At 44.0% G+C, this 26,485-nt stretch overlaps 1 protein-coding gene across 1 annotated transcript in view; it reads left to right on the top strand.

Moving 5' to 3' along the window:
• LOC144128872 (uncharacterized) overlaps positions 1-26,485 on the top strand; it is a 45,104-nt gene that overhangs the window by 13,135 nt on the left and 5,484 nt on the right. The window contains exons 2-7 of the mRNA XM_077662646.1: positions 2,143-2,206; positions 5,483-5,568; positions 8,829-8,921; positions 9,620-9,679; positions 19,739-19,822; positions 21,723-21,951. Coding sequence (XP_077518772.1) covers positions 2,143-2,206; positions 5,483-5,568; positions 8,829-8,921; positions 9,620-9,679; positions 19,739-19,822; positions 21,723-21,951 — 616 coding nt within the window. The remainder of the gene's footprint in view (positions 1-2,142; positions 2,207-5,482; positions 5,569-8,828; positions 8,922-9,619; positions 9,680-19,738; positions 19,823-21,722; positions 21,952-26,485) is intronic.

Here is a 26,485-nt window from a genome sequence, read left to right as displayed (position 1 = left end):
CTCCCTGCGAATGCTCGTCTTTCTTTTATACACCCTCTGTTGACAACCTGAATAAACAGTCGGTAGTAGCGCTTGTGCTGGCGGTGGCTAAAAGAAAATTGCAGATGGTTTAGCATGGCTAAGCGCGGAATATCGTGCAGTAGCACTGTCTTCCAATAAACCCCAGCTGTTAGTTATCGCTAGTCCTGCCCAATTCTCTTCCCACGTCCTGTTCCTGACGCCGTTCTTTTTACCCTTGAACATGTCGGACCAACTGGCCTACAACTTCGCCGTGCAAGCACTATTTCCATAAGGTACTTAAGGCCCTTAAGTGCAAAAGGCATTTGTCCTAAACGCCTTCACCATAAATGCATTTGGTCTTGAAGTCCCTCTACCTAAAGGCATTTACCATGAACGCCTTCACATTAAAATCATTTACCATAAGGTCTTTGTCCTAAAGGCCTCACCACAAAAGGTGTTCGGCCTAAAGGCTTTTGCCCCGAAGACATTTACCTTGAAGGCCTTCGCTCAGGTGAAGGCCTCGCAGTTTGCCCACAACCCGGTTGACAGGTGGGACTCCTGCCTCAAAGCAGGCTTCAGAGGCGTACTACTACGAATGCCTGAAATCAGAAAATGCGCCTAGTAGTGATGCTGCGCTAGAACATTTATTTAGGTTTAGTTATAGCCGTCGGAGGCTACATTCAGAGTCTTGGATTGGGAGCAGTTGAGGAATAAAATGAAGGACAATACCTTAGTAATCTGCTATTCGCTGATGAGATTCCTTTGCTAAGTCACTCAGAGGATGAATTGCAAATCATTATCAACTACTTAGACAGAGCAAAGGAGTGGGTCTAACGATTAATACGAATTAAACTAAAGTAATGTTCAACAGTTAAGGGAACAGCAGTTTACAATTGGTAGCGAGGCTCTGGAAGTTGTTAGTGGTTAGGAATTGAACCCCCGCTAGAGAATCTCTCGTTTGCCGTGGTTTATTTATGGGGGGGGGGGGGGGGGGGGTAGGAAAAATGATATATTTTTAATTGCTCGTATGACTAACAAATAATGACGTTTACGGCAGAACAAGTCGGGACCTAGCTGGAAGCGTTACTGCGCCATCATGGCCACACGGCAAAACAGCCGGAAGGCGTCGCGTTTGACGTCAACTACCCGGAACCGAGCGAGAGTCTTTGTTCTCCGCGCACAAAGCGAGCGTGGGGCGTGTTGTTTTCAATCGACACGCACTTACTGGGCTTCGATGGCGTAACTGCCGCTGCACATTTCGCGCCTGACTGTCTGCGTTACCATTCGACACAAGAATCTGATTGGTTGATTGATTGATTGATTGATTGATTGATTGATTGATTGATTGATTGCTTGCTTGATTGAGTGAGTGAGTGAGTGAATGAGCGAGGGAGTGACGGAGAGAGGTAGTGAGGGAGCGAGCGAGCGAGTCATGCCATAAGTTATCCCAATGCTTAAAGGTAGCTGAGGATGGGGCATCAGTGTAGTGGATGAGGCTATGATGCAGTCAGCTTTTACGCTATGCTAGTTGCGCTACTACATAATGGTTCCCCCGTACTGTATATGCCTGGGCACAAAGAGGTGGTTCCCGCCCTGATTGTGAACCCTCATTTGGGCGGCCAGTGAAATAGAAAATACATTATGAATAGAGCTACAGAAAGCTGGGCACAAGAAACAGAAAACAGCCTATCAGGAACAATCTGGAGAAGAATTGAATACGGATGGAAAAACCCATAAAAAAAATGGCCAGCTTCCACATTAGCAAGGGTGTTCAGGAATTGAAAAGCTTCTAATGCAACATGCTGTTCATCTTTTTAATGGACCTTTAAATTCTAGTGGGGCTAGTTAGGTTAGGACCGCCAGAGCGAGCTGAGCGTTCAGTGTCCGACTTTTTCGAGCCACAGCGATGAAAGTTGATGTATAAGCAGTCAACAAGAATTGTGTCGCTAATCCCTGTCGCGGCAACGTTTGTTGCTGCTGCATGCTAGTCTGCATTTATCTGCCCCGGTATACGTTGGTAATCTTCATCGTAAACAAATCTAGCTTGTTATAAGCTTTGCTTGAAGCATAGATGCTATAAAGAAATTCCAGCTGTTGTTTTCCAACTCATCACAAATAAAAGCACTTTCCATGTGTTCGCAGATTTTCTACACCATGCTGGTTGCAACGGGCGTGTGCCATGTCAACTCTGCGCTCCATTCACCGGGTATGCAAGCAGTGCATCTTTTTCGTGTTTTGTGGCTTCAAGGGTGGTTGAGCAAACATGTAACGAATTTAAGACGAAATTAAATACCTTTTTTCCACAGCTTCGATTATTTTGAGGTGTTTCCCAATTAAGTGTGAAAGACGATAGACTTTAGCAAACAACATTGTGATCAAATTGTTCATAACAATTGGTTTTTCGGGCAAGGAAAATGGCGCAGCATCTGTCTCATATATCGTTGGACACCTGAACCGCGCCGCAATGGAAGGGACAAAAGAGGGAGTGAAAGAAGAAAGCAAGAAAGAGGTGCCTAGTGGAGGGCTCCGGAATAATTTCGACCACCTGGGGATCTTTAACGTGCGCTGACATCGCACAGCACACGGGCGACTTTGGCGTTTCGCCTCCATCGAAACGCGGCCGCCGCGGTCGGGTTCGAACCCTGGAACTCCGGATCAGTAGCCGAGCTCCCTAACCACTGAGCCAGCGCGGCGGGTTATGATTAAATTGTTAAACGTGCATTTAAGGATGGCGTATGCGTGCCAAAAAGCTGTACGCTGTGTGCCAGTTATTCTTAGGCCTTTCGCTTTTTTTTCTTGTTAAGCGATGAAGAACACTGAGTAATGCGTTTTTCCGGCGCAACGCTCTCGCCGCATTTCCCTCTATAGGTACGGTAGCAAGCAATGAAAATACACGCAACAACCTTGATGACGAATGCAATGGTTTCTTTGATTTCACAACAAGAAAGTGCTCATGTGGGTTTCAGACACAGTGCCGTATGTACAGACTTTGTAAACATTTACAGCCCAAAGTGTTTGCTTCGTGGCTTTGTGGTGTACGTCGTTATTCATTGCCATCGTTCCGAACATATTGAAAGTAAGAGGAATTCTCGTCAACTACCCTCCTAAAGCTCGTCTTACGTAGATACTAATTGCATGCCTTGTTGCATGTCTTAGAAGTCAACCTCGTGGCCTTTTTATATTTTTACAAAGACTGTACCTAATTCTAACGTACATCAATGTTTTGTAAAAAAAAAAACAGTATACACGTAGTTCTTGTTTCAAGGTCTTCCTATAGTCTTCACTGAAAACAACGAATACTTAGAAGTGTCAGCAGATCTCTTACTGAAGACTGAAGAACGCAAAAATAGAGATCAGGCTGGGTCGCAAAATATTAGTAAATGCCTATTTTAGTGACTTGTTGATCGGTTAATTTTCGCTTCACCTTTAATGGCATCAGGGGATTTGATAACCGCTCATTCGTCCCGAAAATATTCAAATAATTGAAAACACACTCGAACTGAACAACTGTTCGCTTCGTACGATTCAGGGGGGGGGTATCTCTAGGAATCCATGGTTAGAGGTCTCCTCAGTGGTGCTTTTGTGCATGCACATTTCCTTCTTTTTCTTACTTTCTCTCTTTTTCTTGGTGTCGGTGTAGGGGTTCAACTAGCTGAATTCGCACAATGGCATCTGTTTAGTGCTGAAATGTTAACTAGCGAATTTTTTCCGTATATGTACACTAACATGCCAACTTCTATGCTCGCACAAAACTACATAAGTGCGACAGAAATGGGGGAGACATTTTAATACAGAACTTACATTGTAAAAACTATCTATGGAGCCGCTCTGTAGAAAAGGGAGTGCAGTGTATCAACACGGCAATTGCTATTCAGAAGTCAGAAGCTGGCTCACAGTCAAAGCGCGACAGGAAAAAAAAAATTGTCAAAATGGCACCTATTCCGACGCAGTTTTGATGCCGGGTTAAAGAAATAGAGTGTACGCATTTATTTCTTAATGCTTCGCAATAAATTCAGAAGCAACGTAGAAGACAGAACAACGAAGGTGCAGTGCTGAGAAAGCAAAGAATTCTAAAAAGATTTTTTTTTTTAGTGGGGAGGGGGGGGGGTTGAACTTCCGTATAAACCGACTCTTAAACTTTTTTCGAAACAGCTAAATACGAAATCAGAACTAATCTATATTTCAGAATTTCTTGAAGTGTGGTATACTTCCCCTCTAGCCTATAGCTTGTGTTTGCTACAGGAAAAGCCTATAGCTTGTGTTTGCTACAGGAAAAGCCTATACCAAGTGCTATAGCTCGCCTATAGCAAAGTGCCTATAGCATATGGCAAAGCATATAGCAAGCCTATAGCTTATGTTTGCTAGAAGAAAAAATGCGACCGCATAGACGACATTTGAAGAAAATGCATTAGCGATAGGGAAACGATAAAAGTTCTTCAAGAACAGCGCAAGATCTCTGACCCGCAAATTAACACAGAAAAATCAGCAACGTAGGAAGCAGTGGAGCCTTTAAAAAAAAGTTGATTGCTAGATTCACTAAACGCCGAGCTGAGAATAAATGAGGGTATTGGCACAGAAAAACAGAAGTAGATCTATGGGGACGACAAGAAGAGAGGAATAATAAAAAGAAATAAAAATGCTGGAGCTTTAGTGCGATGAGTGTCTTATTTGCTGCTGAATGCTTGCGGAAGAAAGTCGGGAACAAAGAACAGTAAGATGGACATCATGCAGCCTGTGCGGGAAATTAACATATTATGTCGAAAAGAATAAAAGTTAACGGTTATTTTTCGGTTCTGTGAAAACTACCATTTCCATTATCGAAACTTAAACGAATAAATACCATATATCTGCATACGCAGCGCGCGCTGCATACAGTATCGCAGTCGTGCCCGTGAACACGAGATAGCCCTGAATCAGCAACAGGAAACCACCCTCAGGCAGAAACACTTCGTCCAGTTGCTTAATGTATGTTCAACTCTCAGCCTTCTTTGAACCTGCATCTCGCTTCAAAGCAATAAGAAACCAGCAGCAACAAAATACCTTTCTCAAATTACCCACATTTCAATCTAGCTCACATTATTAGATAGGCGACTAGGCAGGGCGTTTGCCCGATTCTGCTACAACAGCGGTGTCGGTGAAAATGATATTTGGCACAGCCATTCATAAACTCGAATTCCGTTTCTACGAGGCCCGCCTCAACACAGAGACAAAGAATTTTAGAAAGCGCATGACGTGACAAAACGTTCTCAGTGTCGAACCGTTTTATTCTCTTCGAGTCGCACCACTTGCAGTGCTTTTTGTTAGTGCGGTCATTTTCTTCTGTATTTTTTTTCTGTGTTAAGACTTGGCATGAGCTTCACGAAAAAAATGTGACACTGCTGCTTCTAATAGAACATCTGGAAACAGGTGTTTTACTGGTGTCTTCGTTGTTCATATTCAACATGTATGCGATTCTAAAGCGAGTTTGATATTTTATTTTCAGTTGGCTTCACTCTGATCCTCCTGCTTCTGTCCTTCTCGGGGCTGTGCGTCATCTTCTCCGTAGTTCTGATCCTGGGCCTGTTTTTCGTGAGTTTCGCCCTTCGCTGGGGCTTCAGATAACCTCATTCGTGCCTTCTTTCGTGCTCTCGTCATCCTTTGGTCGCGTGATAACCATTACAACAGGTAACCATTCCGTTTGAACCTCTATAGTCATCTATCTCTCCACTACACTGAGCTTCTGTTTATTCTTATGATTTGTACCCATCATATCATCTAAGGGAAAACTTGAACCATAACGAGTAGCCTACTGGTCAGTGCAGTCAGTGCAGGCCTAACGATAGAAAGCGCGTGTTCATTTCTTTCCGTGCAATTTTTGAGATTGCTATATATATATTCTTTTTTCTTTCCCGGCAGTTTTTGAGATTGCTTTCCGGAGTTTAGCAGAGCACCGTCGCTCTCTTTCTTTCTTCATATATAAATTTATATACGCACATACACTTACAAAGTAGCATGCACATGCTTAAAAACATAACAAGGATTTACTGACGTTTCGGCTGAGGACCAGTCTTCAGAGACTGATTCCTAGTCGAAACATCAGCGAAGCCTTGTTGTGGTCAGATGTTTACGCGAAGCCCCCAAGGTGGAGTAGATTTGTAATAAGGAAGCAATTACTCATTGGCATCCACAAAAGCGCAGCCATGTGACCACAAAAGAAAGCTTTACAGCTTTCTCAGAATCCCGGACCAGGACGAATATATATATATATATATATATATATATATATATATATATATATATATATATATATATATATATATATATATATATATATATATATATATATATATATATATATATATATATATATATATATAATCAGCCTTTCTACGCCCACTGCAGGGGATCTACCATGTCTCTCCAATTAACCCTATCCTTTGCCAGCTGCGGCCACTGTATCTCCGCAAATCTTAATCTCATCCACCAACCTATCTTTCTGCATCCTCCTGTCATGCTTGCCTTCTATTGGAATCCACTCCGTTATCATTAAGGTCGAGCGGTTATCTTGCCTTCGCATTACATGCCCTGCCCAAGCCCATTTCTTCCTCTTGATTTCGACTACTGTCTTCCGGTCCCTTAACGTTACACCTATCACTTTTCTTTCCATAGGTCGCTGCGTTGTCTTTAAAGCATATATATATATATATATATATATATATATATATATATATATATATATATATATATATATATATATATATATATATATATATATATATATATATATATATATATATATATACATATATATATATATATATATATATATACATATATATATATATATATATATATATATATATATATATATATATATATATATGCCTTTACAACATACACCAGCGTGTGCGCTTAAACTGCGCTTTGCTATCTTATCTATCCCTCCTCGTCCCTTCACCTCTCTTCTGCAGTTTCAGGGCAGCCAACCAGACTAGCCTGGATAAAATCCACATCTTTTCGTGCCATTTTTTACACGGAATATCAGCGCACTACTAACAGCGAACAAGAGTGCTGGAACCCGAAGACAATGAGAGCTCCGCGCTGTTATTTAGTAATGTCCAGCCATGGTCAGCGCCCGCAGCATTTCATTAGCAACGCTTTGCGCAAGTCACCGAGCACACTGGTCATAATTTGTGCGGCTGAGAGACCGCAGCGAAACGGCCACTCCTGTGCGTAGTGAGTCGAGGTCTGCGGTTCACGCCTGGTGCCAACTTTGCAGGGAGCGCAAAGGCCCTCATTAGCGCTGTCGAGTGTGCGCAGCTTACGGTTTTGTTTCGCAACTCACAGGGCCAACTTTCTAAAGTTCCTCTTTGGTGAACCCATGAACGCGTGTGCTGCTCGTAGTTTAAATACCACACCGAGGTGGGAGGAGCTTGCGCCATTTAGCGCACATTTAACACTCTGATAATGGTCCTTAGCGAGCATTTTTGGAGATAGCGGCCTGCATCACGCCATCAACAGAAGCTTTTTAGGACGCCATATGATGACATAGTGAACTCACAGCTGTCCTAACACCGACACCGTGCCCTAAGAAATGCGTTGCAGTGAAGGGCTCCTGATCAGATTTCACAATTTGAGTAAGAATCAAACATCTGGCCTAAAGCTAAGCACGAGTACGCTGGAAGTACTGAGCCACTGCAGCCCTTCGGAATGTGGTCACCACGCGCTTGCGTCAAGTCAGTCTGGAGGAATATCTTCATCGTAATGGACGAGACTAATTTCCTTTTTTTGCCGCTTGTTGTTACATTCCACCCTATTAGCTAGGACGGTGCTGCTCCTTCAACGCTTAGCCCTGTGTACTTTTTTTTCAAAGTTCGACGGCAGAAGTTTAGCATAAACTTGTTAAAGGAAACGGGAGTTTAGAGTTATTTAAGAAACCATTACAGAGCTCCTATTAAGTTACAAACAATTTTGAAAGCTGCCCTAAAACATTTTATTCCTTTATTTTGGCTATGCTTTATTTCGTTGTTGCTGTATGCGCGAAGATGGTAAGAGCGGAAAGGGGGAGGGGGGGAGTTTAGAGCACGGTGCTATTAATCCCAGAACATAAACTTTAGTTGCCGATCTAATAGAACACGGTGCCATTAATCCCAGAACATAAACTTTAGTCACCCGTTATTACAAGTTCCAAGCTTTGAAAAATGCTAATTGATTTCTATTTTTTCGTTTTTTTTTATTTTTTGAAGACATCCTTCTGTGTACTCAGTGTACCAAAACTAATCACAGCGAAACTGGATGAGCCAGGACTCGCACATGAGGGCGAATACCACAACCCGCACGTTCAATTAGATTTATGCCAAAATCGCCTCAACTACCACTTCTACCTTAAGCAGCCACCCTTATCGTGAAACAGGCATTAACCATCGCTCGAGAGGACGACGTTAAAGGCAGTGCTTTGAAATTGAGTTCGTTGTAAATCGTCTCACTCGAAACAAAAAGAAACTTCACATTGGCAATATAGAAGAGAACTACATAGACCCGCATATTTATATCAGGTTAGAGATAGTGGCTCCCCCTCTCATTCTAAAAGAGGAATTTCTTTTTTTTTTACTTTTTGAACGACGTAACTTTGGCTACATTTAACTATCGCTAAAATATGATCGCAGCTATAAAAGGCGGTTTCGTCTGGAGCAAAGGCTACATATGATGCATTTAATTTTGGAAGTACATTTAGGGTGCATATCAGACATACAGATCACCGTGGAAAAGAGGTTGTGCTGGAAATTAGAGTGAATAACGACGTCCCGACAGCCTGAACTCTGAACGCGATGTTTTCGACGTTTCTGCAGAACAACCGGCTCCTACTCATACCGTGGCTGGCCATGGTGTCCATGACAACATTGCTCGACATAGCTCTCTCGTTCTACTTCATCACTGACCTGGTAAGTAACTGGTGGTGCCCTGATCTCATGCTTTGCCTCATGCGCCTCGCTGAAGCTGTGCTACTGTCACCATCTTAAAAACGCTGCCGCGCTCCTGACTGGTTTGTTCATTCGCGCAAGCGAGCCTTACTTCATCTATCCTACCTTGTCTAAACGCTAAACACATGCGGATTTCATTGCCAACTATTTTTTTAAACCCTTGCGTGAAATTGCGCTTTGAAAATCAATTTGAAGTATGTTCCATTTTTTTTTCTCTTTAAAGCATGCTCTTCCGCGCCAAACTGCTGTTGCGCCAAATTCTAGTGAGCTAATTTACGTGTACGCATGAGGCGTCTGCTGTTCACAAACTGCTGTAATATAAGTAGTTTTGTTTTATGTTTTAAGTTCGTGATGTTTTGAAAAACAGGCGCTGAGAGTTCACTTCAAAGTTATGCAGAACAAGGCTGGAACAAAAAAGGAACTTTTTTACACAAAGCCTTAGAGTGGCTGCTAAGAGAGTCCTTTGACGGTATTGCAAAAATTTCCTGCTTCAGTCATTTGAGCAATGACCGTGTTCCCGATCTCTCAAAGTCCCTTTGATGCGTTTAAAACTTTTTTTCCCTGTAGAGCTGGTTTTTTTGCGGTTTTTTTTCTTCTTGGCTAGAAAGCAGTCGGGCATCATCCGTCATCTTTCTTTTAACTTTCGCATTTTCTTCCAGAAAGTCGACGGTTTTGTCATCGCCATGTACGTGGTCGACTACACTTTGTGTTCGGTGAACGTAAGTACCCACGGCAGGGCTGCACAAGATGGCAGCTCCGCTTCCTGTTGTCATACACGTGCTGCATTTTGCCAGGCGGCCCTACAGGCGCGCGTCTCACGTCATTCCCATTATATGCTGCTCTTAACAGTTGGCATTGTTTCTTTGGCACAGAAGCTTGATTGCTTTGCGTCTGTCTGGAAAAAGACTGTCAGTTCTGTGCGCGTTCATAGAGCAGCATCGCAGAAGCGGGCACAGAGGATATGATGCTCCGCCTAGCAACAAGAGCTCGCTTCAATGCAGTTATATGTCTGAAAACATTCTTCAAGGCGTCAAGCTTTCGATAGTGTATACTTAGCATTATCTAGCGCAAGCAGCGAGCGCCTGACGCTCACTTCACGTTTTGAGGTTATGCATGCTTTTGTCTACACTTGTACTGTTGAACTAAATGTTAGAGTGCAAGTTAGTCCATGATCATAGCCGCATGTGTGTTTCCAATTATTGACTTTTTTTAATCGCGATCATGGTACCTCTATGGACGGTAACGTACGCTTTGGTCGTGTTGATCTCTCCTAGTCACCAACCCCGCTAAAAAATTTACTGTATAATTATTGTTTTTTTTTGGGGGGGGGGCAATTCTTCTATATTTGTCGGAGACAGCTTCATATTCCACTAATAGAAAATTAGGGACGCTTAAGCTTTGCCTTTAAGAGTGGAATGGGATAGCTTGATCGGGCCCCGTTCGCATCGCCTACTGAATTACCTGATTCCTAATTAGCAAACTCATAATTACTCGTGTACGATTCAGCACATGTCTCTGAGACAATTCACTATGTGAAAAGACCACAACACGTTCACTTGGTCCGCACTTATTCTGCTCGAACCAACGAGCCTTCTTGGCCTACGGGTAATGTACCCGTGTTGCAATCCGAAGGTCCTAGATTTGATTCCCACACAAACCCAAGTTTTCTCAAGTTCCTTTTCAGCTCAAATTTATTAACTCTGCTTCTATCGGGATTTTTTTCGCTCACGGCAAACGACACCGACGTTGACGACAACGGTTTTACTGCGACGCAAGACCAATCGCGTTAATATGAGCACCAAAAAAAGTCCGGATTGTGTGTCGTCATTATGTGATGTGCTGACACGGTACAATATAACCGCGTCCTCACTGATGCTCTTGTTACATTAAGCACATATGTTATTCTGCGCTAACTTTTCTACATACTTTTCATTTGTTTTCGCCACCAACCTGTTCTGCGTTTATGCATTAGGCTCACTACGCATAATTTAATAAACTACTTGCTGCCGCCGTTCGCCATGTAAAACACCACCGCAAATTAGCTTAAATCGCTGTCACATTGCCGCTATGACCGCTGAACACGACAGCAGATGTGGATGACCTTGATTAAAACAAGAGTAACCGGCCTCTTAATCACACTTAAACCCTCGCGTACTGTGTGATGTCAGTGCACGCTAAAGAACCCCCCAGGTGGTCGAAATTATCCGGAGCCCTCCACTAAGGCGTTCCTCATAGCCTGAGTCGCTTTGGGACATTAAACCCCATAAAATCAAACCAAACACTTAAACGCGAAAGTGATTTGCCAGAATTATTTAGTTGATCACGCTACATTCGACACCTCGATGAGAACTACGCAATAGTTTGTCAAACGAAAAAAAAAAAGGTTTGTTCGAAAAGCGGCTGATGCTCGCTCACGACAGAGCTACCTTACTTTTTGCTTCGCTGCACGAAGAGCGTTGCGCTTTTGCTAATCCTCTCTAAGCTTCGCAGTTCCCGAGCCTGTGCTTCGGGCTTCGATGCGCGCGCACAGACTTAGCTTGCGTGTTGCGCCAACTTGATGCAATCGAGAAAGTCGATTGCGCTTGCACAAAGCTCCACCATTGCTTCATCGTACGAAAAAGGTGGCGAAAAGTTTACTGCACCCTCTTCCTCCTTATAGACTTTATTCCCCCCCCTCCCCCGATCCGGTTCAGTATCCCTCTGAATACGGTATCGCAAATGGGAATCACTCGCGAACGCTGTGGATGCAAAGAAGGCGAAAGCTGTGTGTTGGCCGCCATAGATAGCGTTTTTTTTCATTAATTTTCTTTAACAAACCGTTCGCTGAGCGCTCAGATAAAACGGCAGTTTTCCTTTTGCAGCGCAGAGTAAACTGTGATGCAATCTTATTTTCCTTGGGATGCTCTACACCGTTCCGGGTTCGTTATCTCTCAGAGTCCGATATCGTAAAAAGGAATCACGGCCCGAAGAAGGCAAAAACTGCTTGTTGCTCGCAGTAGATAGCGTTATTTTCCATTAGTTTTTTTTTTCTACACACAGCCCCGTGGCCTTCCGAGTTAAATGCCAGTATCTTTGTTGGAAATGTCTGTTTTGCAACCGGAGAGGCCTGCATTAAGTGAGAACCTTGAACTAGTTGCCTAATCTGGTCTCGCCTTCCTTTTTTTTTACGAGAGCAGTCAGATCGCACCAGCTTAATTTTATCGAGAGAGCCGGAAGCTTCCGGCAGGGAACTGACATTAAGATCCCGGCGGATTTCGGCTAACGAGTCCTTGATACCACTTGCAAAAGTAGGGTTCAGTAATCCGCGCATTATTTCTTGTGTTCATTTCTGCCGTGCTTAATGAGAAGACTGCGTCCTTTGCAAATGCGTCTCCTTGATGTACCGTGATTTCTGGACTATAGTCCGCACCCGCTGTATAGTACACAGTGGCAAGTTTTGGCCTAAAATAAAAAGTTTTTGCTTAGACACTCTTCGCCCGGTGTATAGTGCGCGGGAACCAATTCCGGTTTAATATAGGTTTCTTAGATTGTCCGCTGATGCTTCAGGGAAGCAGCCGAGATTTTTTTTAGATGTTTCAGGGAAGCAGCAGACATCCTTGCACTTTTTTCATCGTCGTCAAATTCTTTCTCTCCTGCACGGCGTGTTCACAACTCCAAGCACTGAAAATCAACCAATCTGAGTGCCGCCAGCAGCATTTGCTTACATATCGAAATTGATTGCACATCGGGGTGGATTTCGCTGTATGATTTAGCACGGCAAAATGTCGCTGCCGCATTCGGACCTTGTTTTGTTTTTATTCCGACAGCCACGCTAAGCTTGTTGGCGTATGACAAACCATCTTAAATAATTAAATAATGTATAGTCCGCACCACGTGAAATTTCAGCTATTAAGCATGTATAGTCCGCGGACTATAGCTCGGAAAATACGGTAGTATACTCACGGCGCTTATCAAGATAGGATGCTTCATTTGACAGATGAAAATTCGTCATTGCTCAAACCAAGGCAAGGAAGGGCATAAGAAACTTACCTGGAAGAAGCAAATGTTTTGTCTTCGTTGGCTGTGTTTTTGCCCAGATATCCTTTCCTTTCTTTTGGACAAATATTTTTTCGCTTTTATCTCCAGGAGAACTTCGAGATTTTTAAACGAACAAAGAGATGGCAGAAACCTGCTGACGTCATAACCAGAGAAATATTTTCTGAAATGAGAGTAAAAAAGCAAGGCAAAGTAATAGTATTTTTACTTAAGGCTGGAAGGGGCTTACCTATAAATATTTATTCAGACTTTCCCGGCGGGTCTTGTTTTCAATAGTGCGGCTGTGTGGGCTCGGTGGTTCATAGTGTTGAAAAACACTGTAGCACAGCAGAAGACGAAAACACAAAGAACAGAAATGAACACCGCGGGCGCTAATAGAATTTTTAATAATGGTCAATAGAAATAGTGGGTTAGATTTAACTGTCGTGTCTTTATCTTGCTGCTGTATATCGAGGAGCCGCGACTAAGTGCCGTTTATAGATATAAATGGCAAGGATATGAAGAGGCGACGAATAATGAAACCAAAATGATATCAACGAACGCTTGGTTCTTCTCCAGTCTACTTGCAGCCGCAAATTTGTGGGTGTCCCTTAAAAATCTTTGCCTTCTTTTATAAGATAAATTTGCACATAATGGCTATGTAGCGTCATCAAAAAATCATAGGGTGCGAATGCTTTGTGACAAACACTTTAACAATAAAACATACTGGTTCATAAAACTTTGTAGTAAACGTGCCGCGTGACAATAATCTAACCTGAAAAATGATTTCTGAAAAATTTTGTCAAATTTCTTATTCAAAATACTTGCCGTGTGCTAAATTTCTGGAAAGCATATTTGGCAACAAAAACATCACGAGATTAAGTATTGGTCTTAATTTTCACTGGGAAATTCAAAACATCTGAGTGCAGTATCTCTACGTTCGGTTTCCAAGAAATCACCAAAAAAAGAGCTCCCGGCTAGATTTCGCAGAAAATTGTATGGAAATGCCGGCTGGCTTAGCTTTAGTTGTGCAACCAGAAAAGAAGTCACATGGGAACGTTGAGGGCAGACCCAGAAGTTAACTTTTAAAAAAATTAGTTTGTGTTATTCACTTTGGGCGTCCTCTCTTCTTTGGATAGAAGCCAGTACAAACAAGCGGAGCACAGTGTCTCAAATAGGATACCAAATATGTAGTGTCCGTAAGAAAAGTGAGCCTTGCGTTGATAAACCATTGGCTGACGAGGAGAGCTCTGCGTTCGCTTAAAAGGTCAATAAAAGTCAAACGCAACTCCTCAGCACTTCAACCTGTTAATGCGGCCGAATTCCCAAACATTGCTTTCACTTTATATCCGAGAAACTCATGATGCCGGGGTTGAACCCTGGCTTCAAGAATGGCGTCGCGAAGTCGTGCGCTATAAAGACACCGGCCCAGTGTGACGAGACTACTGCGTTTTTTTTTAGTCTCCGTTGTTTTCGCGCTTTGCATCCCGTTACTTATAAATCACTCTGAAGAGATGCCTTTCCGTAAATACTAACACCGCTTTTTTAGCGTTGATGTTTTGCAAAAATGATTTATGAGGTGGAGTATACAGAGCGTGCGCGGGATAAACCTTAAGTAAATTTCAAAAGCAGGTTCTTTCAGATAAAATTATCATTTTATCATGGTCATGGTGAAGAAAGTAGTGAACTTCACAACGAGTGAGATGTGTTGATTAATATTATAATGAACTAGAATCTGCCAATAAATATTATTATTATAGCTATCGGGAATCTGATTCTAAATAGCGAATTGTAGCGGTCCATCTTTCACCTAATATAAGAGACTACATGAGAAAAAAAATGTGAGTGCCCTCGGCTCTAAAGCGCTAAGAATACCGATCTCCGAATGCGTGAAGCGCGTTAAGCCGAGGAGCTAGCGCGCGTGCTTTGAGTTACATCTGCATATCTGACATCACTGACAGGTATTTTGTCAATGTCGATTCACTTCATATAGCGGTTACAGTCCCGTGAAGCGAAATTTTTCAAATTTCTAAGGGCACCTCAAATGTGTAATACCAAAAATAGAATACCTAGCCAAATATATAGGTGAACAATGATTCGAGGACCGTTCATATAAGAACTTTACCATAGTTTCTACAGGTTACACAGGATCATGAATCTGTAATTAAAATCAACAGCAAACAAGTATCAAAGCGGCACGGGCTCTAAAGGTCACCATAGTTTTTCATAGCGCAAAAACATAGCCCTGTTAAGCGCATAAGAAGGTTTACGTACGTCGCTGGAGGGGTCCGAAAGAGGGCAATTCGTACCGCATACAACGCGTAATTAGGTTTCAACTATTTGCGCGAGTGACCATGGTAGTGTCGCGCTTGCCGTTCGCCCACTTGTTTGCTGTCCAAATCCGGACACGACGTGACATACTAGAACCCTTCTCTTATCGAAGGCGGAGAACAGCACTCAGAAGATTGCTTATCGAACAAGACTCGAAAGACACGACGGAGAAGCGAGCAAACTGGGTAAAAAGGAAACAAAGGGTAGGCAACAGTGAGGTCAGGAGAGGGCAGTGCCCTTCATCAGGAGCACGAAATACACTATAATTAAAGCGACAATGTGGAGTCAAGCCTCTTGTTCACTCTGCTCATGGTTTCCGAGCAAAAGCAAATAGTCAGCTGGAGTATCTCACAGGAGCAGCGACACGCTTTAACCGGATAGCTCGAGTGGCAGCAAAAGAGGCTGAAGCAAAAACGATTGCTTTTGCCCCTTCCAAGCTGCTGGGCACCAGCTGCTGTCGCGCGCTTGTGGTACCGAAAACATGGGTAGGGAAGAAACAGTAATACCCACCCATCGAAGACCGCAAGTGCTGTGGCGCCCAGCAGCGCTCAGCGTCAGCGTGGTCCGTGAAAGCCGTTAGTAAATGGTCGGCGAGTACATCGGTTCAGGCTTGTTTTAGGATTTTTCGATGTAGTTATTTCCGGAGGCATTGCCCTCGGGCAAAATGTTGACTGCGGACTGTTCATTTTGTAAAGCTGGCTTTTTTGCAAAGTGATCATTGCTAAGGAAAAGCGCTCTTTCAAGCAATTCTGCTTGAGTTGTTCCTCTTGTAAAGCTCGCTTTTTCGCAATGTGATAACTGTTAAGAAAAAGCGCTCTTTCAGGCGATTGTATTTATGTCGTTCTAGATGCGACCAAATGGAGTCAGTTTACAAGAGAGAAAAAAGAAAAAGAAGAAGCAAACAACTCACTTGTTTTAAGACTAAAGTTCGTATTTATGGCATTGTAACTTTTACATGGTGAAATGTCGCTCTTATTTCCAGCTGTAATATATGTCATCTGTTTGCATGTTTGTTTGCCATCCAGCCGTCATCCAGATAGCAGACACAGACAAGGTTCTTTCCGTTTTATACTGGAAAGTTGTTGAACAAGTTCTTATTGTACTACTGTTCTCTACACAGGGGATTGTTATCTCTGCTAGTTACGTTACCGATACTTACAAATGCGAAAAGTTTACGGCTTCGTTATTTTGCCTCCTTTTTTGTTTCCTTTCTGCTTTATTTCTTCTGCTTCCCCCCCCCCCCCCCCCCCCCTCCCCGTCCTTTCGTGTCTGGTGAATGTTTTAGCTCGGCGACCGATCTCGCAACGACATGGTCGGCAGACTGGTTTTGTCGGCGTCGCGAGCGTCAAAGCATGTCACACTACAAAGACATCTGGTCGTCGGACGTGTTGTCGTTGTCGGCCTAGTGTGACAGTTTGGTCTGCCACAGACACGGTGTGCCGACCCGGTCAGCCGATCATCGGTGTCGTTGTCGAGTCTGCGTCGGCGTCGTGTCGGGCTAGTGTGACAGGCACTTTATGCAGCGCCCCCGTATTGAGAAAGAGAATTTTTGTTCACCGCAGCGGTGGCCTAGTGGTTTGGGCATCGCCCTAGCATGCGAAAGGTGCGAGGTCCGAACCCACCATTGGCATTGTGCGCCAACCGGTGATACAGTGGGTAGTTTTCCCCTGGCCTGGTGATCGCCTTGCTTTGAGTTAAATGCTTGGAAAATTGGTCTCTTACCCCAGCTTGTGGAAAGAAAAGTGCCCTGTGTCATGGCGCTTTTTTGCAATAGCTGTCCTTGCGCCATAAAAATTAATCATCACCGTCACAAATTTTGTTGTCGCAACAACTACAATTCTTAAAGTGTTTCCGGACATAAATCCGTCAAAATGAAAGAAGTTCTTGTCGTAGCGACAGCATATAGACTGTAATGTTGCATGCTCTTGTCTTCCCGACAGAAACGCCTCTGTCGCGACAGCAGAGATTTTGTCATCGCAAGAGAGTAAGTCCTCTCTCGACGACAGAAGCAGTGCTATTTCGACTGGCATTGAGAAATATAAAGGAGTGGATGAACAATAGAAGAGTTTCATCGGTCTGTTAGCATCTGCGCAAAAGACCGGCCCTTTCCGCAATACGTGCGGAACAAAATCTTTATACTACACTAAAAAAAATAAAGAAGACAGGCGACACATAACACTGTGCTGGCTTGGAACCACTGCCGTTTTTCTACTGTCCTCTTATTGCGCTGGATTTTCGTTAATAGTCCACGCATTCATTCTTGCAAGATGATTGTTCTTTGGACTCGTTCACTGTTGAATTCGAAATGTGTGTCATTTTTTTCTTTTGTGTTCTATAAATACTCCTACTTTTCGTAAGCTCCAAACTTTTAACGAGACAAAGCCCTGATGGTGAAGGTAGCGCATATGCATTAGGAGGCATATGCTTTTTAGAATTGGCAGGAAATTGTGTAATCAGAAGTCGTATCGCGTGTCACGTGGGAGGCGAACAAAGATAAAACCCGAGCGGTCTCGCCGTTTCTTCTAAATCATCTTCTCGATGTTCTAGAAGACTCTTCGTGCGAGTCAGACTACATAATATGCTCGTCGCGTCTATGCTTGCCATTACCAACTTTGCAATCTTCTATTTAGCCGAACATTATCTGCAGGCTCGATGCAAGAATAAAACTGCGGGCCATTTACCCTTGTCCTACGTCGCAACTTCAAAGCGGTTGTAAACACGACGGCTGACTGAAATATCACAATGACTAGAAGAAAGTTAGTTTCTTCTTTTTTTTTACAATAATCAATAACTGTAAGCAGAGCGCTCGATTTTTTTTGTTCACGCTAGGTGCCTCTATTGTGCGGTTTCCTTGCGACGACAGTGGAAAGCATAAGAAGGCGCTTTAGTCTAGGCTGCCTATAGTTCAGAATTTGCTTCTTTTTTGCCCTACCAACGGCGATTGCAGCTCCCTATGCACAAAGCTTTGCGTCTTTTCTTTCTTTTTTTTTGAACGCTGTACACGCCTCTATGCCCGTCCACGGGCTGTGGCCACATTGTGAGCGAATGGCAGGCACGCGCGCTCCGTTGCGAAAAGCGAGATGGCCAAGTTTTCTGCGCAATATAACCGTCGGGCGCCGCCGTAAAGTAAGGCAATTTTTCGACGCCTGAGACGCACGAAACCTACGGTAGTCTTTCCTTTTTTTGCTCGAGCAGAGTGCTCGAGCACGATTTTAGCCCCTCGAGTGTAACTGAGGAGGTGCCGCAGTGGTCTTTCTCAACGCCGACTTACGTTTACCTCATGAATCACGAGCGCGCCGCGTTTTTTCTCGTTGTTGGCCGTAACTTGGCGTTTATCGCTCGTGGCACGGCGCGCACCGCGAGAGTTGCTCGTTTTCGCGCGAAGCAGAAAGGGCGGCGCTGCCTTTGTCGAAAGTACAGAGCCCGTAGCACTCCTATGGTTTCAAAGCTCTACAGAGATTGCGAAGTGCAACATCACCGCAGATGTTTGCAAAGCCAGGGCAGGATTTGATTCAGTAACGCCAACACCGGGATCTTCGCTTTTGACAGTCTCAGCAGTATGCTAAATAATAAAACAACGTTTTTGATATATAACTTAAAAGGTGAGGGTTCGGGCTAGTGGGTAGTCAACATGAGGGTCCATAGCGCACACAATTGAGGGGACACAATTCGAGCGCTCGTGTTGTGTCCCCTCAATTGTGTGCGCTATGGATGCTCACGTTTTTGAGATGGATATGTTTTAAGGGTTCGTGCGAAATGCTCCGGGCTTGTGTTTCAGACAAGAGTCTTAACGGCGCATACCCCTGAAAGTGCGTACCTCTGAAATGTGAAAAAGGAAAAGAAACTCAGTTGAGGTCAGCACTGAGGCTCTAAAAATTTGCGGTAGAATTTGTGGGAAAACTCTGCGCCCTTTTGGCACAACCCCCTAGCTCAAAAGCACTCTTTTACCCTGCGAAAAAGTGAAATAAATTACGAACATTCAATGAAAGCTACCTTTCTTTTATTGCAGGGTAGAGACATAGACACAGACTACCCGAGGAGGGACAGCTCACGTCAGAAGCGCCGATCAGAGCGACGTGCAAAGTGAAAAAAATTACAAAAAACAAGAGGGCGGGAGGGGGCGCTGCTGGAGTGACTTGAGACGCTGCTATTACAAGGCTATTTCAATGCGCATCGCGAGCGAAACGCTACAAGACGTCGCAAGAAATGACAGAAAATCGCTCATTTTGTCTGCATCTCGAGCGGAACACGGCTGGTGACCACATTCGCGTTTGCCGCGGTGGGGTACGGTAATGTACGCGTCGTCCAGGAACCGTAGCGCGCGTAACTGTAGAGTCTAGGATTTGCCTTCCTGTAAGCCCCACGACAAACATTAAAGCGCTGTGTTTCAACAATATGAGCATCATTTCTTTTCTCATCTTTTTTTTTTTCAGATCTACTGCATAATGTGCGTGTTGTCCCAGTACCATGAGTATGCCGTCGGAAGAAGAGGCATGGGTCAGACAAGCAGAGCACCGGTGAGTGCATGCATTTGAAATATCGAGCTGTTTCTATTAAACGTCGCCAGTGCTGCGATAAGAGCGCGAACTAAGTAAGCAGGGCTGTTGCCTGGCTTTTCGGCTTGCTACAAATGAGCTCCTTCAAAGAAATGGAACTGGTGCAGCGTTGAGCGTATGACCTGTACTAATGCGTTGCAGGAAACTAGGCTCGCTTTGTGAGCGCGACCGGAAACGTGCTAAATTCATCACAGACACGCTGCTGCATTTGAATGCCAGCTTGTTTTGTTTTTGTTTTTTCGTGCGTGGGCTCGCGGTCGAAAGTTCATAAAACCGCGGGAATTACGAAAAACCTACAGTTCTTATAACGGTCTGTATAAGCCTTAAAGGGTGCGCCTTCTATTGCACTTTCCTAACAAAGAGAAAGGATAAGTGACAGCGAATGAGTCCTTTTTTTTTCTTTTCTCGCTAATCGTGTGATTTACGAATTTTTGGATCGAGTATATTGCATGGTCATGAGCCGGCGGGTGAATTTGTTCTTGTGCACGGTTAATGATTCTCATCGGCATTTCACTTGGCTAATTTGCAGGGACCTTACCTCTTACTAAAACTGCCCTAATAAAACTAGAAAAAGAAACTGACGGTATTCAGTCAGCCTGGTTGCACAATAACATGCGGAGCCTGCCACTTCAACGTGGACTACGTCAGCGGCTTGGCTTGCAATAATTAGTTACCCCTTCGAAAAACGTCGAAATGCCTCATTAGTCCTGTCTTTTCTTGAATCGCCTAATGAAGTGATGCTATGCTACTCCCTTGATTTACATTATTTTGGCTAGACCTGCATTGTCACACTCCTAAACTTTTTCTTCCTGCTTTAACGAGAAAAAACGCACACACTCTATCCTTTCTCATATATTCTAGAGCTTTTGCGCTTTACCTTTAATGAGCACAATTTTCAGCTTTACAACTACACATGTAGATCCTGAGAGTGAACATTTTTTTTCTTCCCTTGCTTACCACGTTAGTTTGCACCTGCTGTTCCAAAAGATCGCAGATCTTTCACCAACTGACGACCACGCGCTGCTGCCTAACCAGTAAGAACTGACATGTTTACTCTGCCATGAAAGGCTCTAAGAGCTCGACTAGTGCTTTTCGTACTGACAGTGAAGCCGTGCGGATGTGTTGGCGCTTAGCATTTTTTATGATGTTGCGCTTTTCCTTTTTCTTTTTCCTTATTCATTCTGGGCTAACTAATTTTGTCTTCATATCTCTTCCAGAGTCAGGCTTAGTGCTCTTAGTTCTCGGATGCAGCTGGTAAGGAAATGCGAATTGCACAAACAATTCGAAAAAAACGCTGCAAAGATATACGAAACAACCAGAACGATGTGAAGAGGCGAGGCGTAGTGATAGGAAGCGTTTTAAAATACCGAGTATTCAAAACTTTTATGAAGTGCTCCAAAGAGAAGGACAATTATTGCTCTGTGCACTCCCTAGTAAGAACTTAGGGGTCCCGTTTTTCACACTGCGCTAAGCGTCTATGGTAATATAGTGTGCTTCTTATGGATGATACAGCTTTTACTCTCATAACGAACGCACCCCATAGTTTAACTGTCGACAAGAAGAATTTTTCTGCACATTTTACCCCGCGTAACAACCTCACCTCTCACATTTTCAAAAAAAAAAAATAAGTGCGTTTGTTATTTGTTACATACAGCAGTTCCCCAGATATACTATGTAAACTCTTATTTTTATCTATGACAAATGACTGAATTAGGTAAGTATTAATACCAATGTTTCATATTGCTTCGTTCGTTCACGTCAGCATTTCGCTTAATCGCTCACTTAGGACTACGGCCGGCGGCAGTCGTCCCCAACACTTCCGATGCCCGCAAATATAGCGCTCGCTCGCTCTGCCTTGCAGCTTCCCGTTGTATCCGCGTACAACAGCAATCGCAACAACAGCAGCAGCCGCCGCGGAGGAGGCGACCGCTCGACGCTAAGCCGCATCGCTTCGTGGCCCAGTCGGCGCATCTTCCGCAAGCCGGCTTTGCCGCATGCCTCTCGCGTACCTTCGTGCAGCATCGCTGTGGCCGCGGAGGCGGCCTCCTCCGCCGACGCTGCGGCATCGACGACACCGTCCGCTGCCCCAGGTGACTGCTGTCTCCCTAACGCGCGCTTCCATTAATCACGACTGCTTCCCCGTTCGAGGGGAAGGTCTTCGCAGGCCCTGATCAACTCTAGCGGAGCTGACCGGGTTACTTGTCGCTCAAGTGAGTGACACTGATGAGGGAAGCTGATTTTGTTATTGCGGCCTTAAATAAATGTCGCCCAGCCATGATTGGGCTGGACTGCACAGGAGATGTTCAAAACGTCACACTACTGAAAATATCTAGAGGACAAGCCTGTCGAAAATACCCAGCAAAAAAAAAATGAAATGTTTCAAAACATATCGACTTCCGCAAAGGCGAAGAACGTAGGCTGTTCTATGCTTCCCCCCCCCCCCCCCCTTTTATTTCACATGTGTTTTTCCCCTTGCAAGACGCACATTGATGGCGCTACAACAGATAACAAATTCTCGAAGACGCGCGCTCCATCTCGCACCTGGATGGCGTTCCCATTTCACCTGAAGTGAAAGCTTGGTTTCCTATTACCGTTTGATCTGAAGCAAGCCGCTCATAAAGCTGCCCTCTGATAAACTTTAAGCCTACAGTATAGGTTCTTGTGATTGGAGTATTGCGCATAAATGTTATAAGGAAATGTTTGCCAGAATCAAGATGAGAGCTCCACTTGCGTGATGAAATGAATATCGCGGTTATTTTTTATTTTGTTCGGAATAAATGCGAACAGCTCAGGAGTTTTGCTGTAACAGCGAGTAAAGGGCTATTCCCACCCTCCTGCTCGGTTTTTTCAAACAATCGAAAACTGGAGTTCTAAAAAACTTTGTTCACCACGTTACTCGGGCCCAGTTGGGATTTTCTCAAACAAATAACGACGGAGAAAAAATACCATATTCGCTGTGTACTTGCTACATCGGTTTCAATTAAACTTACAACATACTGACTTGCACTAAAGCACCGATTTTATTCATACCCTCGTTAATGCGTCCCGTGCTGCGTCTTTTAAAGGTTGAGTTTTGAGTCTAGATATTAAACGGGCATTTAAACGAAAGCACTCGTAAAAGCTACGAATTTTTTAGAAAGCTATCCTGTGCCTAAAATCAAGCTTCCTGAAAATGTGACGAAACCGAAATTTCATTGGCTTCGAAAAGTGAAAAAGATTCTGTGCTTTTTCGCGATCGTGTACGTCTGAAAATCGAACTATGTTACCCCTGTGCCACGTGAATTCGTTGCATGCCAGAACAGTGGAAGATCAGATGCACCTCTAGCTGTTGTCCTTTTTCTTCTGTCACGTGAATGGAGGAGCTCAATGTCACCTGAACAGACGAAAAGACTGAGGTCGGCTCACAGAAGCAAGCGCAGTTATGAAATGGTGTAGACTATGTATAGAGGCTTACGCTGGATGCATTGGTGCGTTGGAAGACGTCACACAGGCACTGATAACTCTGCTCCGTTTGTAGCTTGTCGCCGGTGGGCCCACGCTGAAGACACTCGCAGAAGTCAGAGGGCCGCTAAGAGCCCGCGGGGCGCTGCCAAATAAGCCCGTCTTGCGACTGCTTCAACAACAGATTCCTGGTTTTATGCGCAGCGAGAGCGGATGCTTAAAACGAAGTACTATAGCGAATAGCAAGTGGAAAACAATGGCATAGAGATAGGGCACCAGGAAATACCCCATAGACCTGCTGCCATGAACAGCGCAAGTGCTCTGAAGCATCGGGATGGGCTCCTTTGAGCGAGCTGTGCAGCCCGAACGTCCTACTTGGTACAGCTTTGTAAACACTTGTTCCTTTCGGACAAACAGCGGAGGAATGGCAGATAAACAGGGTTATGGCTTGTAACTTTCAGGTATTTGCTATTGAGAACGGCGCCCGTTAACTAATACTGTCCTGCAAGATTTTGGTTGCAGTTGTTTGTTAGCTTGCTTGCTTGTTTTTTGTTTGGTTGTTTGTTCGTTTATTTATTTATTTGTTTATTGTTTTCTTGTTTGTTTGTTTGTTTGTTGCAATAGATTGTTCGGTACTGTAGCTGAAGCTGGAAAATTTATTTACCTCAAGTCGTACTTTGATTGGCTGCGTCAGGGTCCTGGGAGGCCAACCTGGGGAATTTAATTTTCATTGAACACTAACAACGTAACTGGCGTAAATATTCGCATAAAGGAGATATTTTCTTGCTTGGAACAGTTTGCTGTCGTCGTTAGATTGATTTAGAGAAAAACAAATATTGGGAGACACTTCTTAAGAACTTCTTAAGAGTGCAATGCTACCGGTAGCGTTAGAGATCCGCGTTGTTACAATCTGGTGTTGCTGTGTCATCTTTTTATACGTTGCGGGGTTCCTCATCACACCCTTGTCAGCACTCAACCGGTCCACTTAATTACACCGAGTGTTAGAACGAGTGCGACTACTCCGCTTTAGTAAGTTAGGTTTATTAGCGGGGGGGGGGGGGGAGTCGCGCGCTGCTGGCACATCGACGTCTTTTCCTTCGCCGTCTTCCAAACATCTGCTTAACATGCGGGAAACCTTTTCGGCCAACACAGTGATGTCAACTTTGAGCTTTCAGCACAGGAGAAACAAGCTTCACATGCACGCGACCCGATTTGCTGTCTATCCCACAAGTATTATTGTCGGTTGATGTTGGTTGTGCCGCTAACATGTCAAGATATCTGGGGAACGTATTCGCTTCAGTAAAGCACAACTGCCAGTCTCCATTCGTCGTGTGTCTGCTCTTTTGTCACCCTTTGTGTGTTTTAGTAGTTTTATTTTTCAGCTACTTTCAGCTTCTCAAATGATGGCACCATTCCACGTTGATGTTGGTTGTGCTGCTAACATGTCAAGATAGCTGGAGAACGTATTTGCTTCACTAAAGCACAGCTGCCAGTTTCCTTTCGTCGTGTGTCTGCTCTTTTGTCACCCTTTGTGTGTTTTAATAGTTTTATTTTTAAGCTACTTTCAGCTTCTCAAATGGTGGCACCATTCCACGTTGATGTTGGTTGCGCTGCTCACATGTCAAGATAGCTGGGGAACGTATTTTCTTCAGTAAAACACAGCTGCCAGTCTCCATTCGTCGTGTGTCTGCTCTTTTGTCACCCTTTGTGTGTTTTAATAGTTTTATTTTTAAGCTACTTTCAGCTTCTCAAATGGTGGCACCATTCCACGTTGATGTTGGTTGCGCTGCTCACATGTCAAGATAGCTGGGGAACGTATTTTCTTCAGTAAAACACAGCTGCCAGTCTCCATTCGTCGTGTGTCTGCTCTTTTGTCACCCTTTGTGTGTTTTAATAGTTTTATTTTTAAGCTACTTTCAGCCTCTCGAATGATGGCACCATTCCACGCTCCGCCCAACGCGTAGTCCTCGCTTAAGCTGTCACTTGAAAAGAAGGAAATAAAAATGTCGAAAATTATCCAATAATTTCGGTCACTAAGCGAAGTTACAGAATGGAAACACGAGCTCATGTTTCGGGCTTCTTTGATTGCACTACAGACCTCCCAGGAACCTGAGGAGCGAAATATGACGCTTTTTCAGCCCCTCGCGGCAGTATGTATTTTTTGAATACGCTAGCGTTAGTACCCTGAGTTCCGCTAAATCTCTCCGCTTAACAGGCGAAGACGATTTTTTCCTTACTTCAAGAGAAAAACTAGAGAGGAACGAGGCGTCTCAAATTTTATACACTAATCCGCTGCAGTGGTCGAACCAGAAACGACGCTAAACAAAGAATGTCGTGTTTTTTTCTCCTGATTTCTTAATTTGCGCGCGTTAGCCTACTTTTTATCCTGATAGCAAAAATGTTTGTGCACAAGATGTTCCGAGAAATTGAAGACGCCGAACTTTAATAGTGCAGCAAAGTAACTTTGTCCGTAGCTCAAATTCTGCACCATAGCACCCGTAATAACATATCCCGCGATTCACTCACTTTGGCGCAGAGATGAGAGCTTTGAATATTTCGCTTAGTTTTTCTGTTGCTTTCCGCTAGCCTCCCTTTCCCATCTCTCTATTTCTCTCTTTCTTTCTTCTTCTTGCAACAGCGGTTGCACGAGGACAATCGAAAACAAAAAATCGCTCCAGAGATTAGCCAAGTACTGATACTGCAGTATGCGGAGAAGTCCTTCGAAGACACAGAAATGATACGTACGCCATTACCGAAGCCACGAAATCGCGTGCTTCATAGGAGCACAGAGGGTTCGAAGCAAGCAATGCTCCGACATGCAAGAAACAACACAGGAACAAAAAAAAACTAAGCTAAGCATGTCATAAAAATAAGGAAGACGTAAAAGTTGCGAAAGAAATGCTCTGCTATTAAAAACTGCTGATCAGCAAACTCACCGTCAGTTTGATAACCAACGCTACGTGTTCACGAACGGGGTTGCGGCCATGATTTATCTACGAAAACAGGTGTGCAGATGTTGCAATAGCCAGAAATGAAAGTGGCTAGACGTTACGGTACATTAGCTTCGGTTTCGAAAGCGATTCGAGACAGGCAGCTGGCGTGTTGGCTTGAGACTGTACGGCTGCGCTGCCGGATATGGAACATTTGGGGCTCTTTCATTTCTCTCCAGACGACATTCAGCGC

Source organism: Amblyomma americanum, chromosome 4 (genome assembly GCF_052857255.1).
Source record: "Amblyomma americanum isolate KBUSLIRL-KWMA chromosome 4, ASM5285725v1, whole genome shotgun sequence".
NCBI classification, from domain to species: Eukaryota; Metazoa; Arthropoda; class Arachnida; order Ixodida; family Ixodidae; genus Amblyomma; species Amblyomma americanum.
The sequence above is the reverse complement of the archived record's forward strand: the minus strand, read 5'-3'. Positions and strand labels throughout refer to the sequence as shown.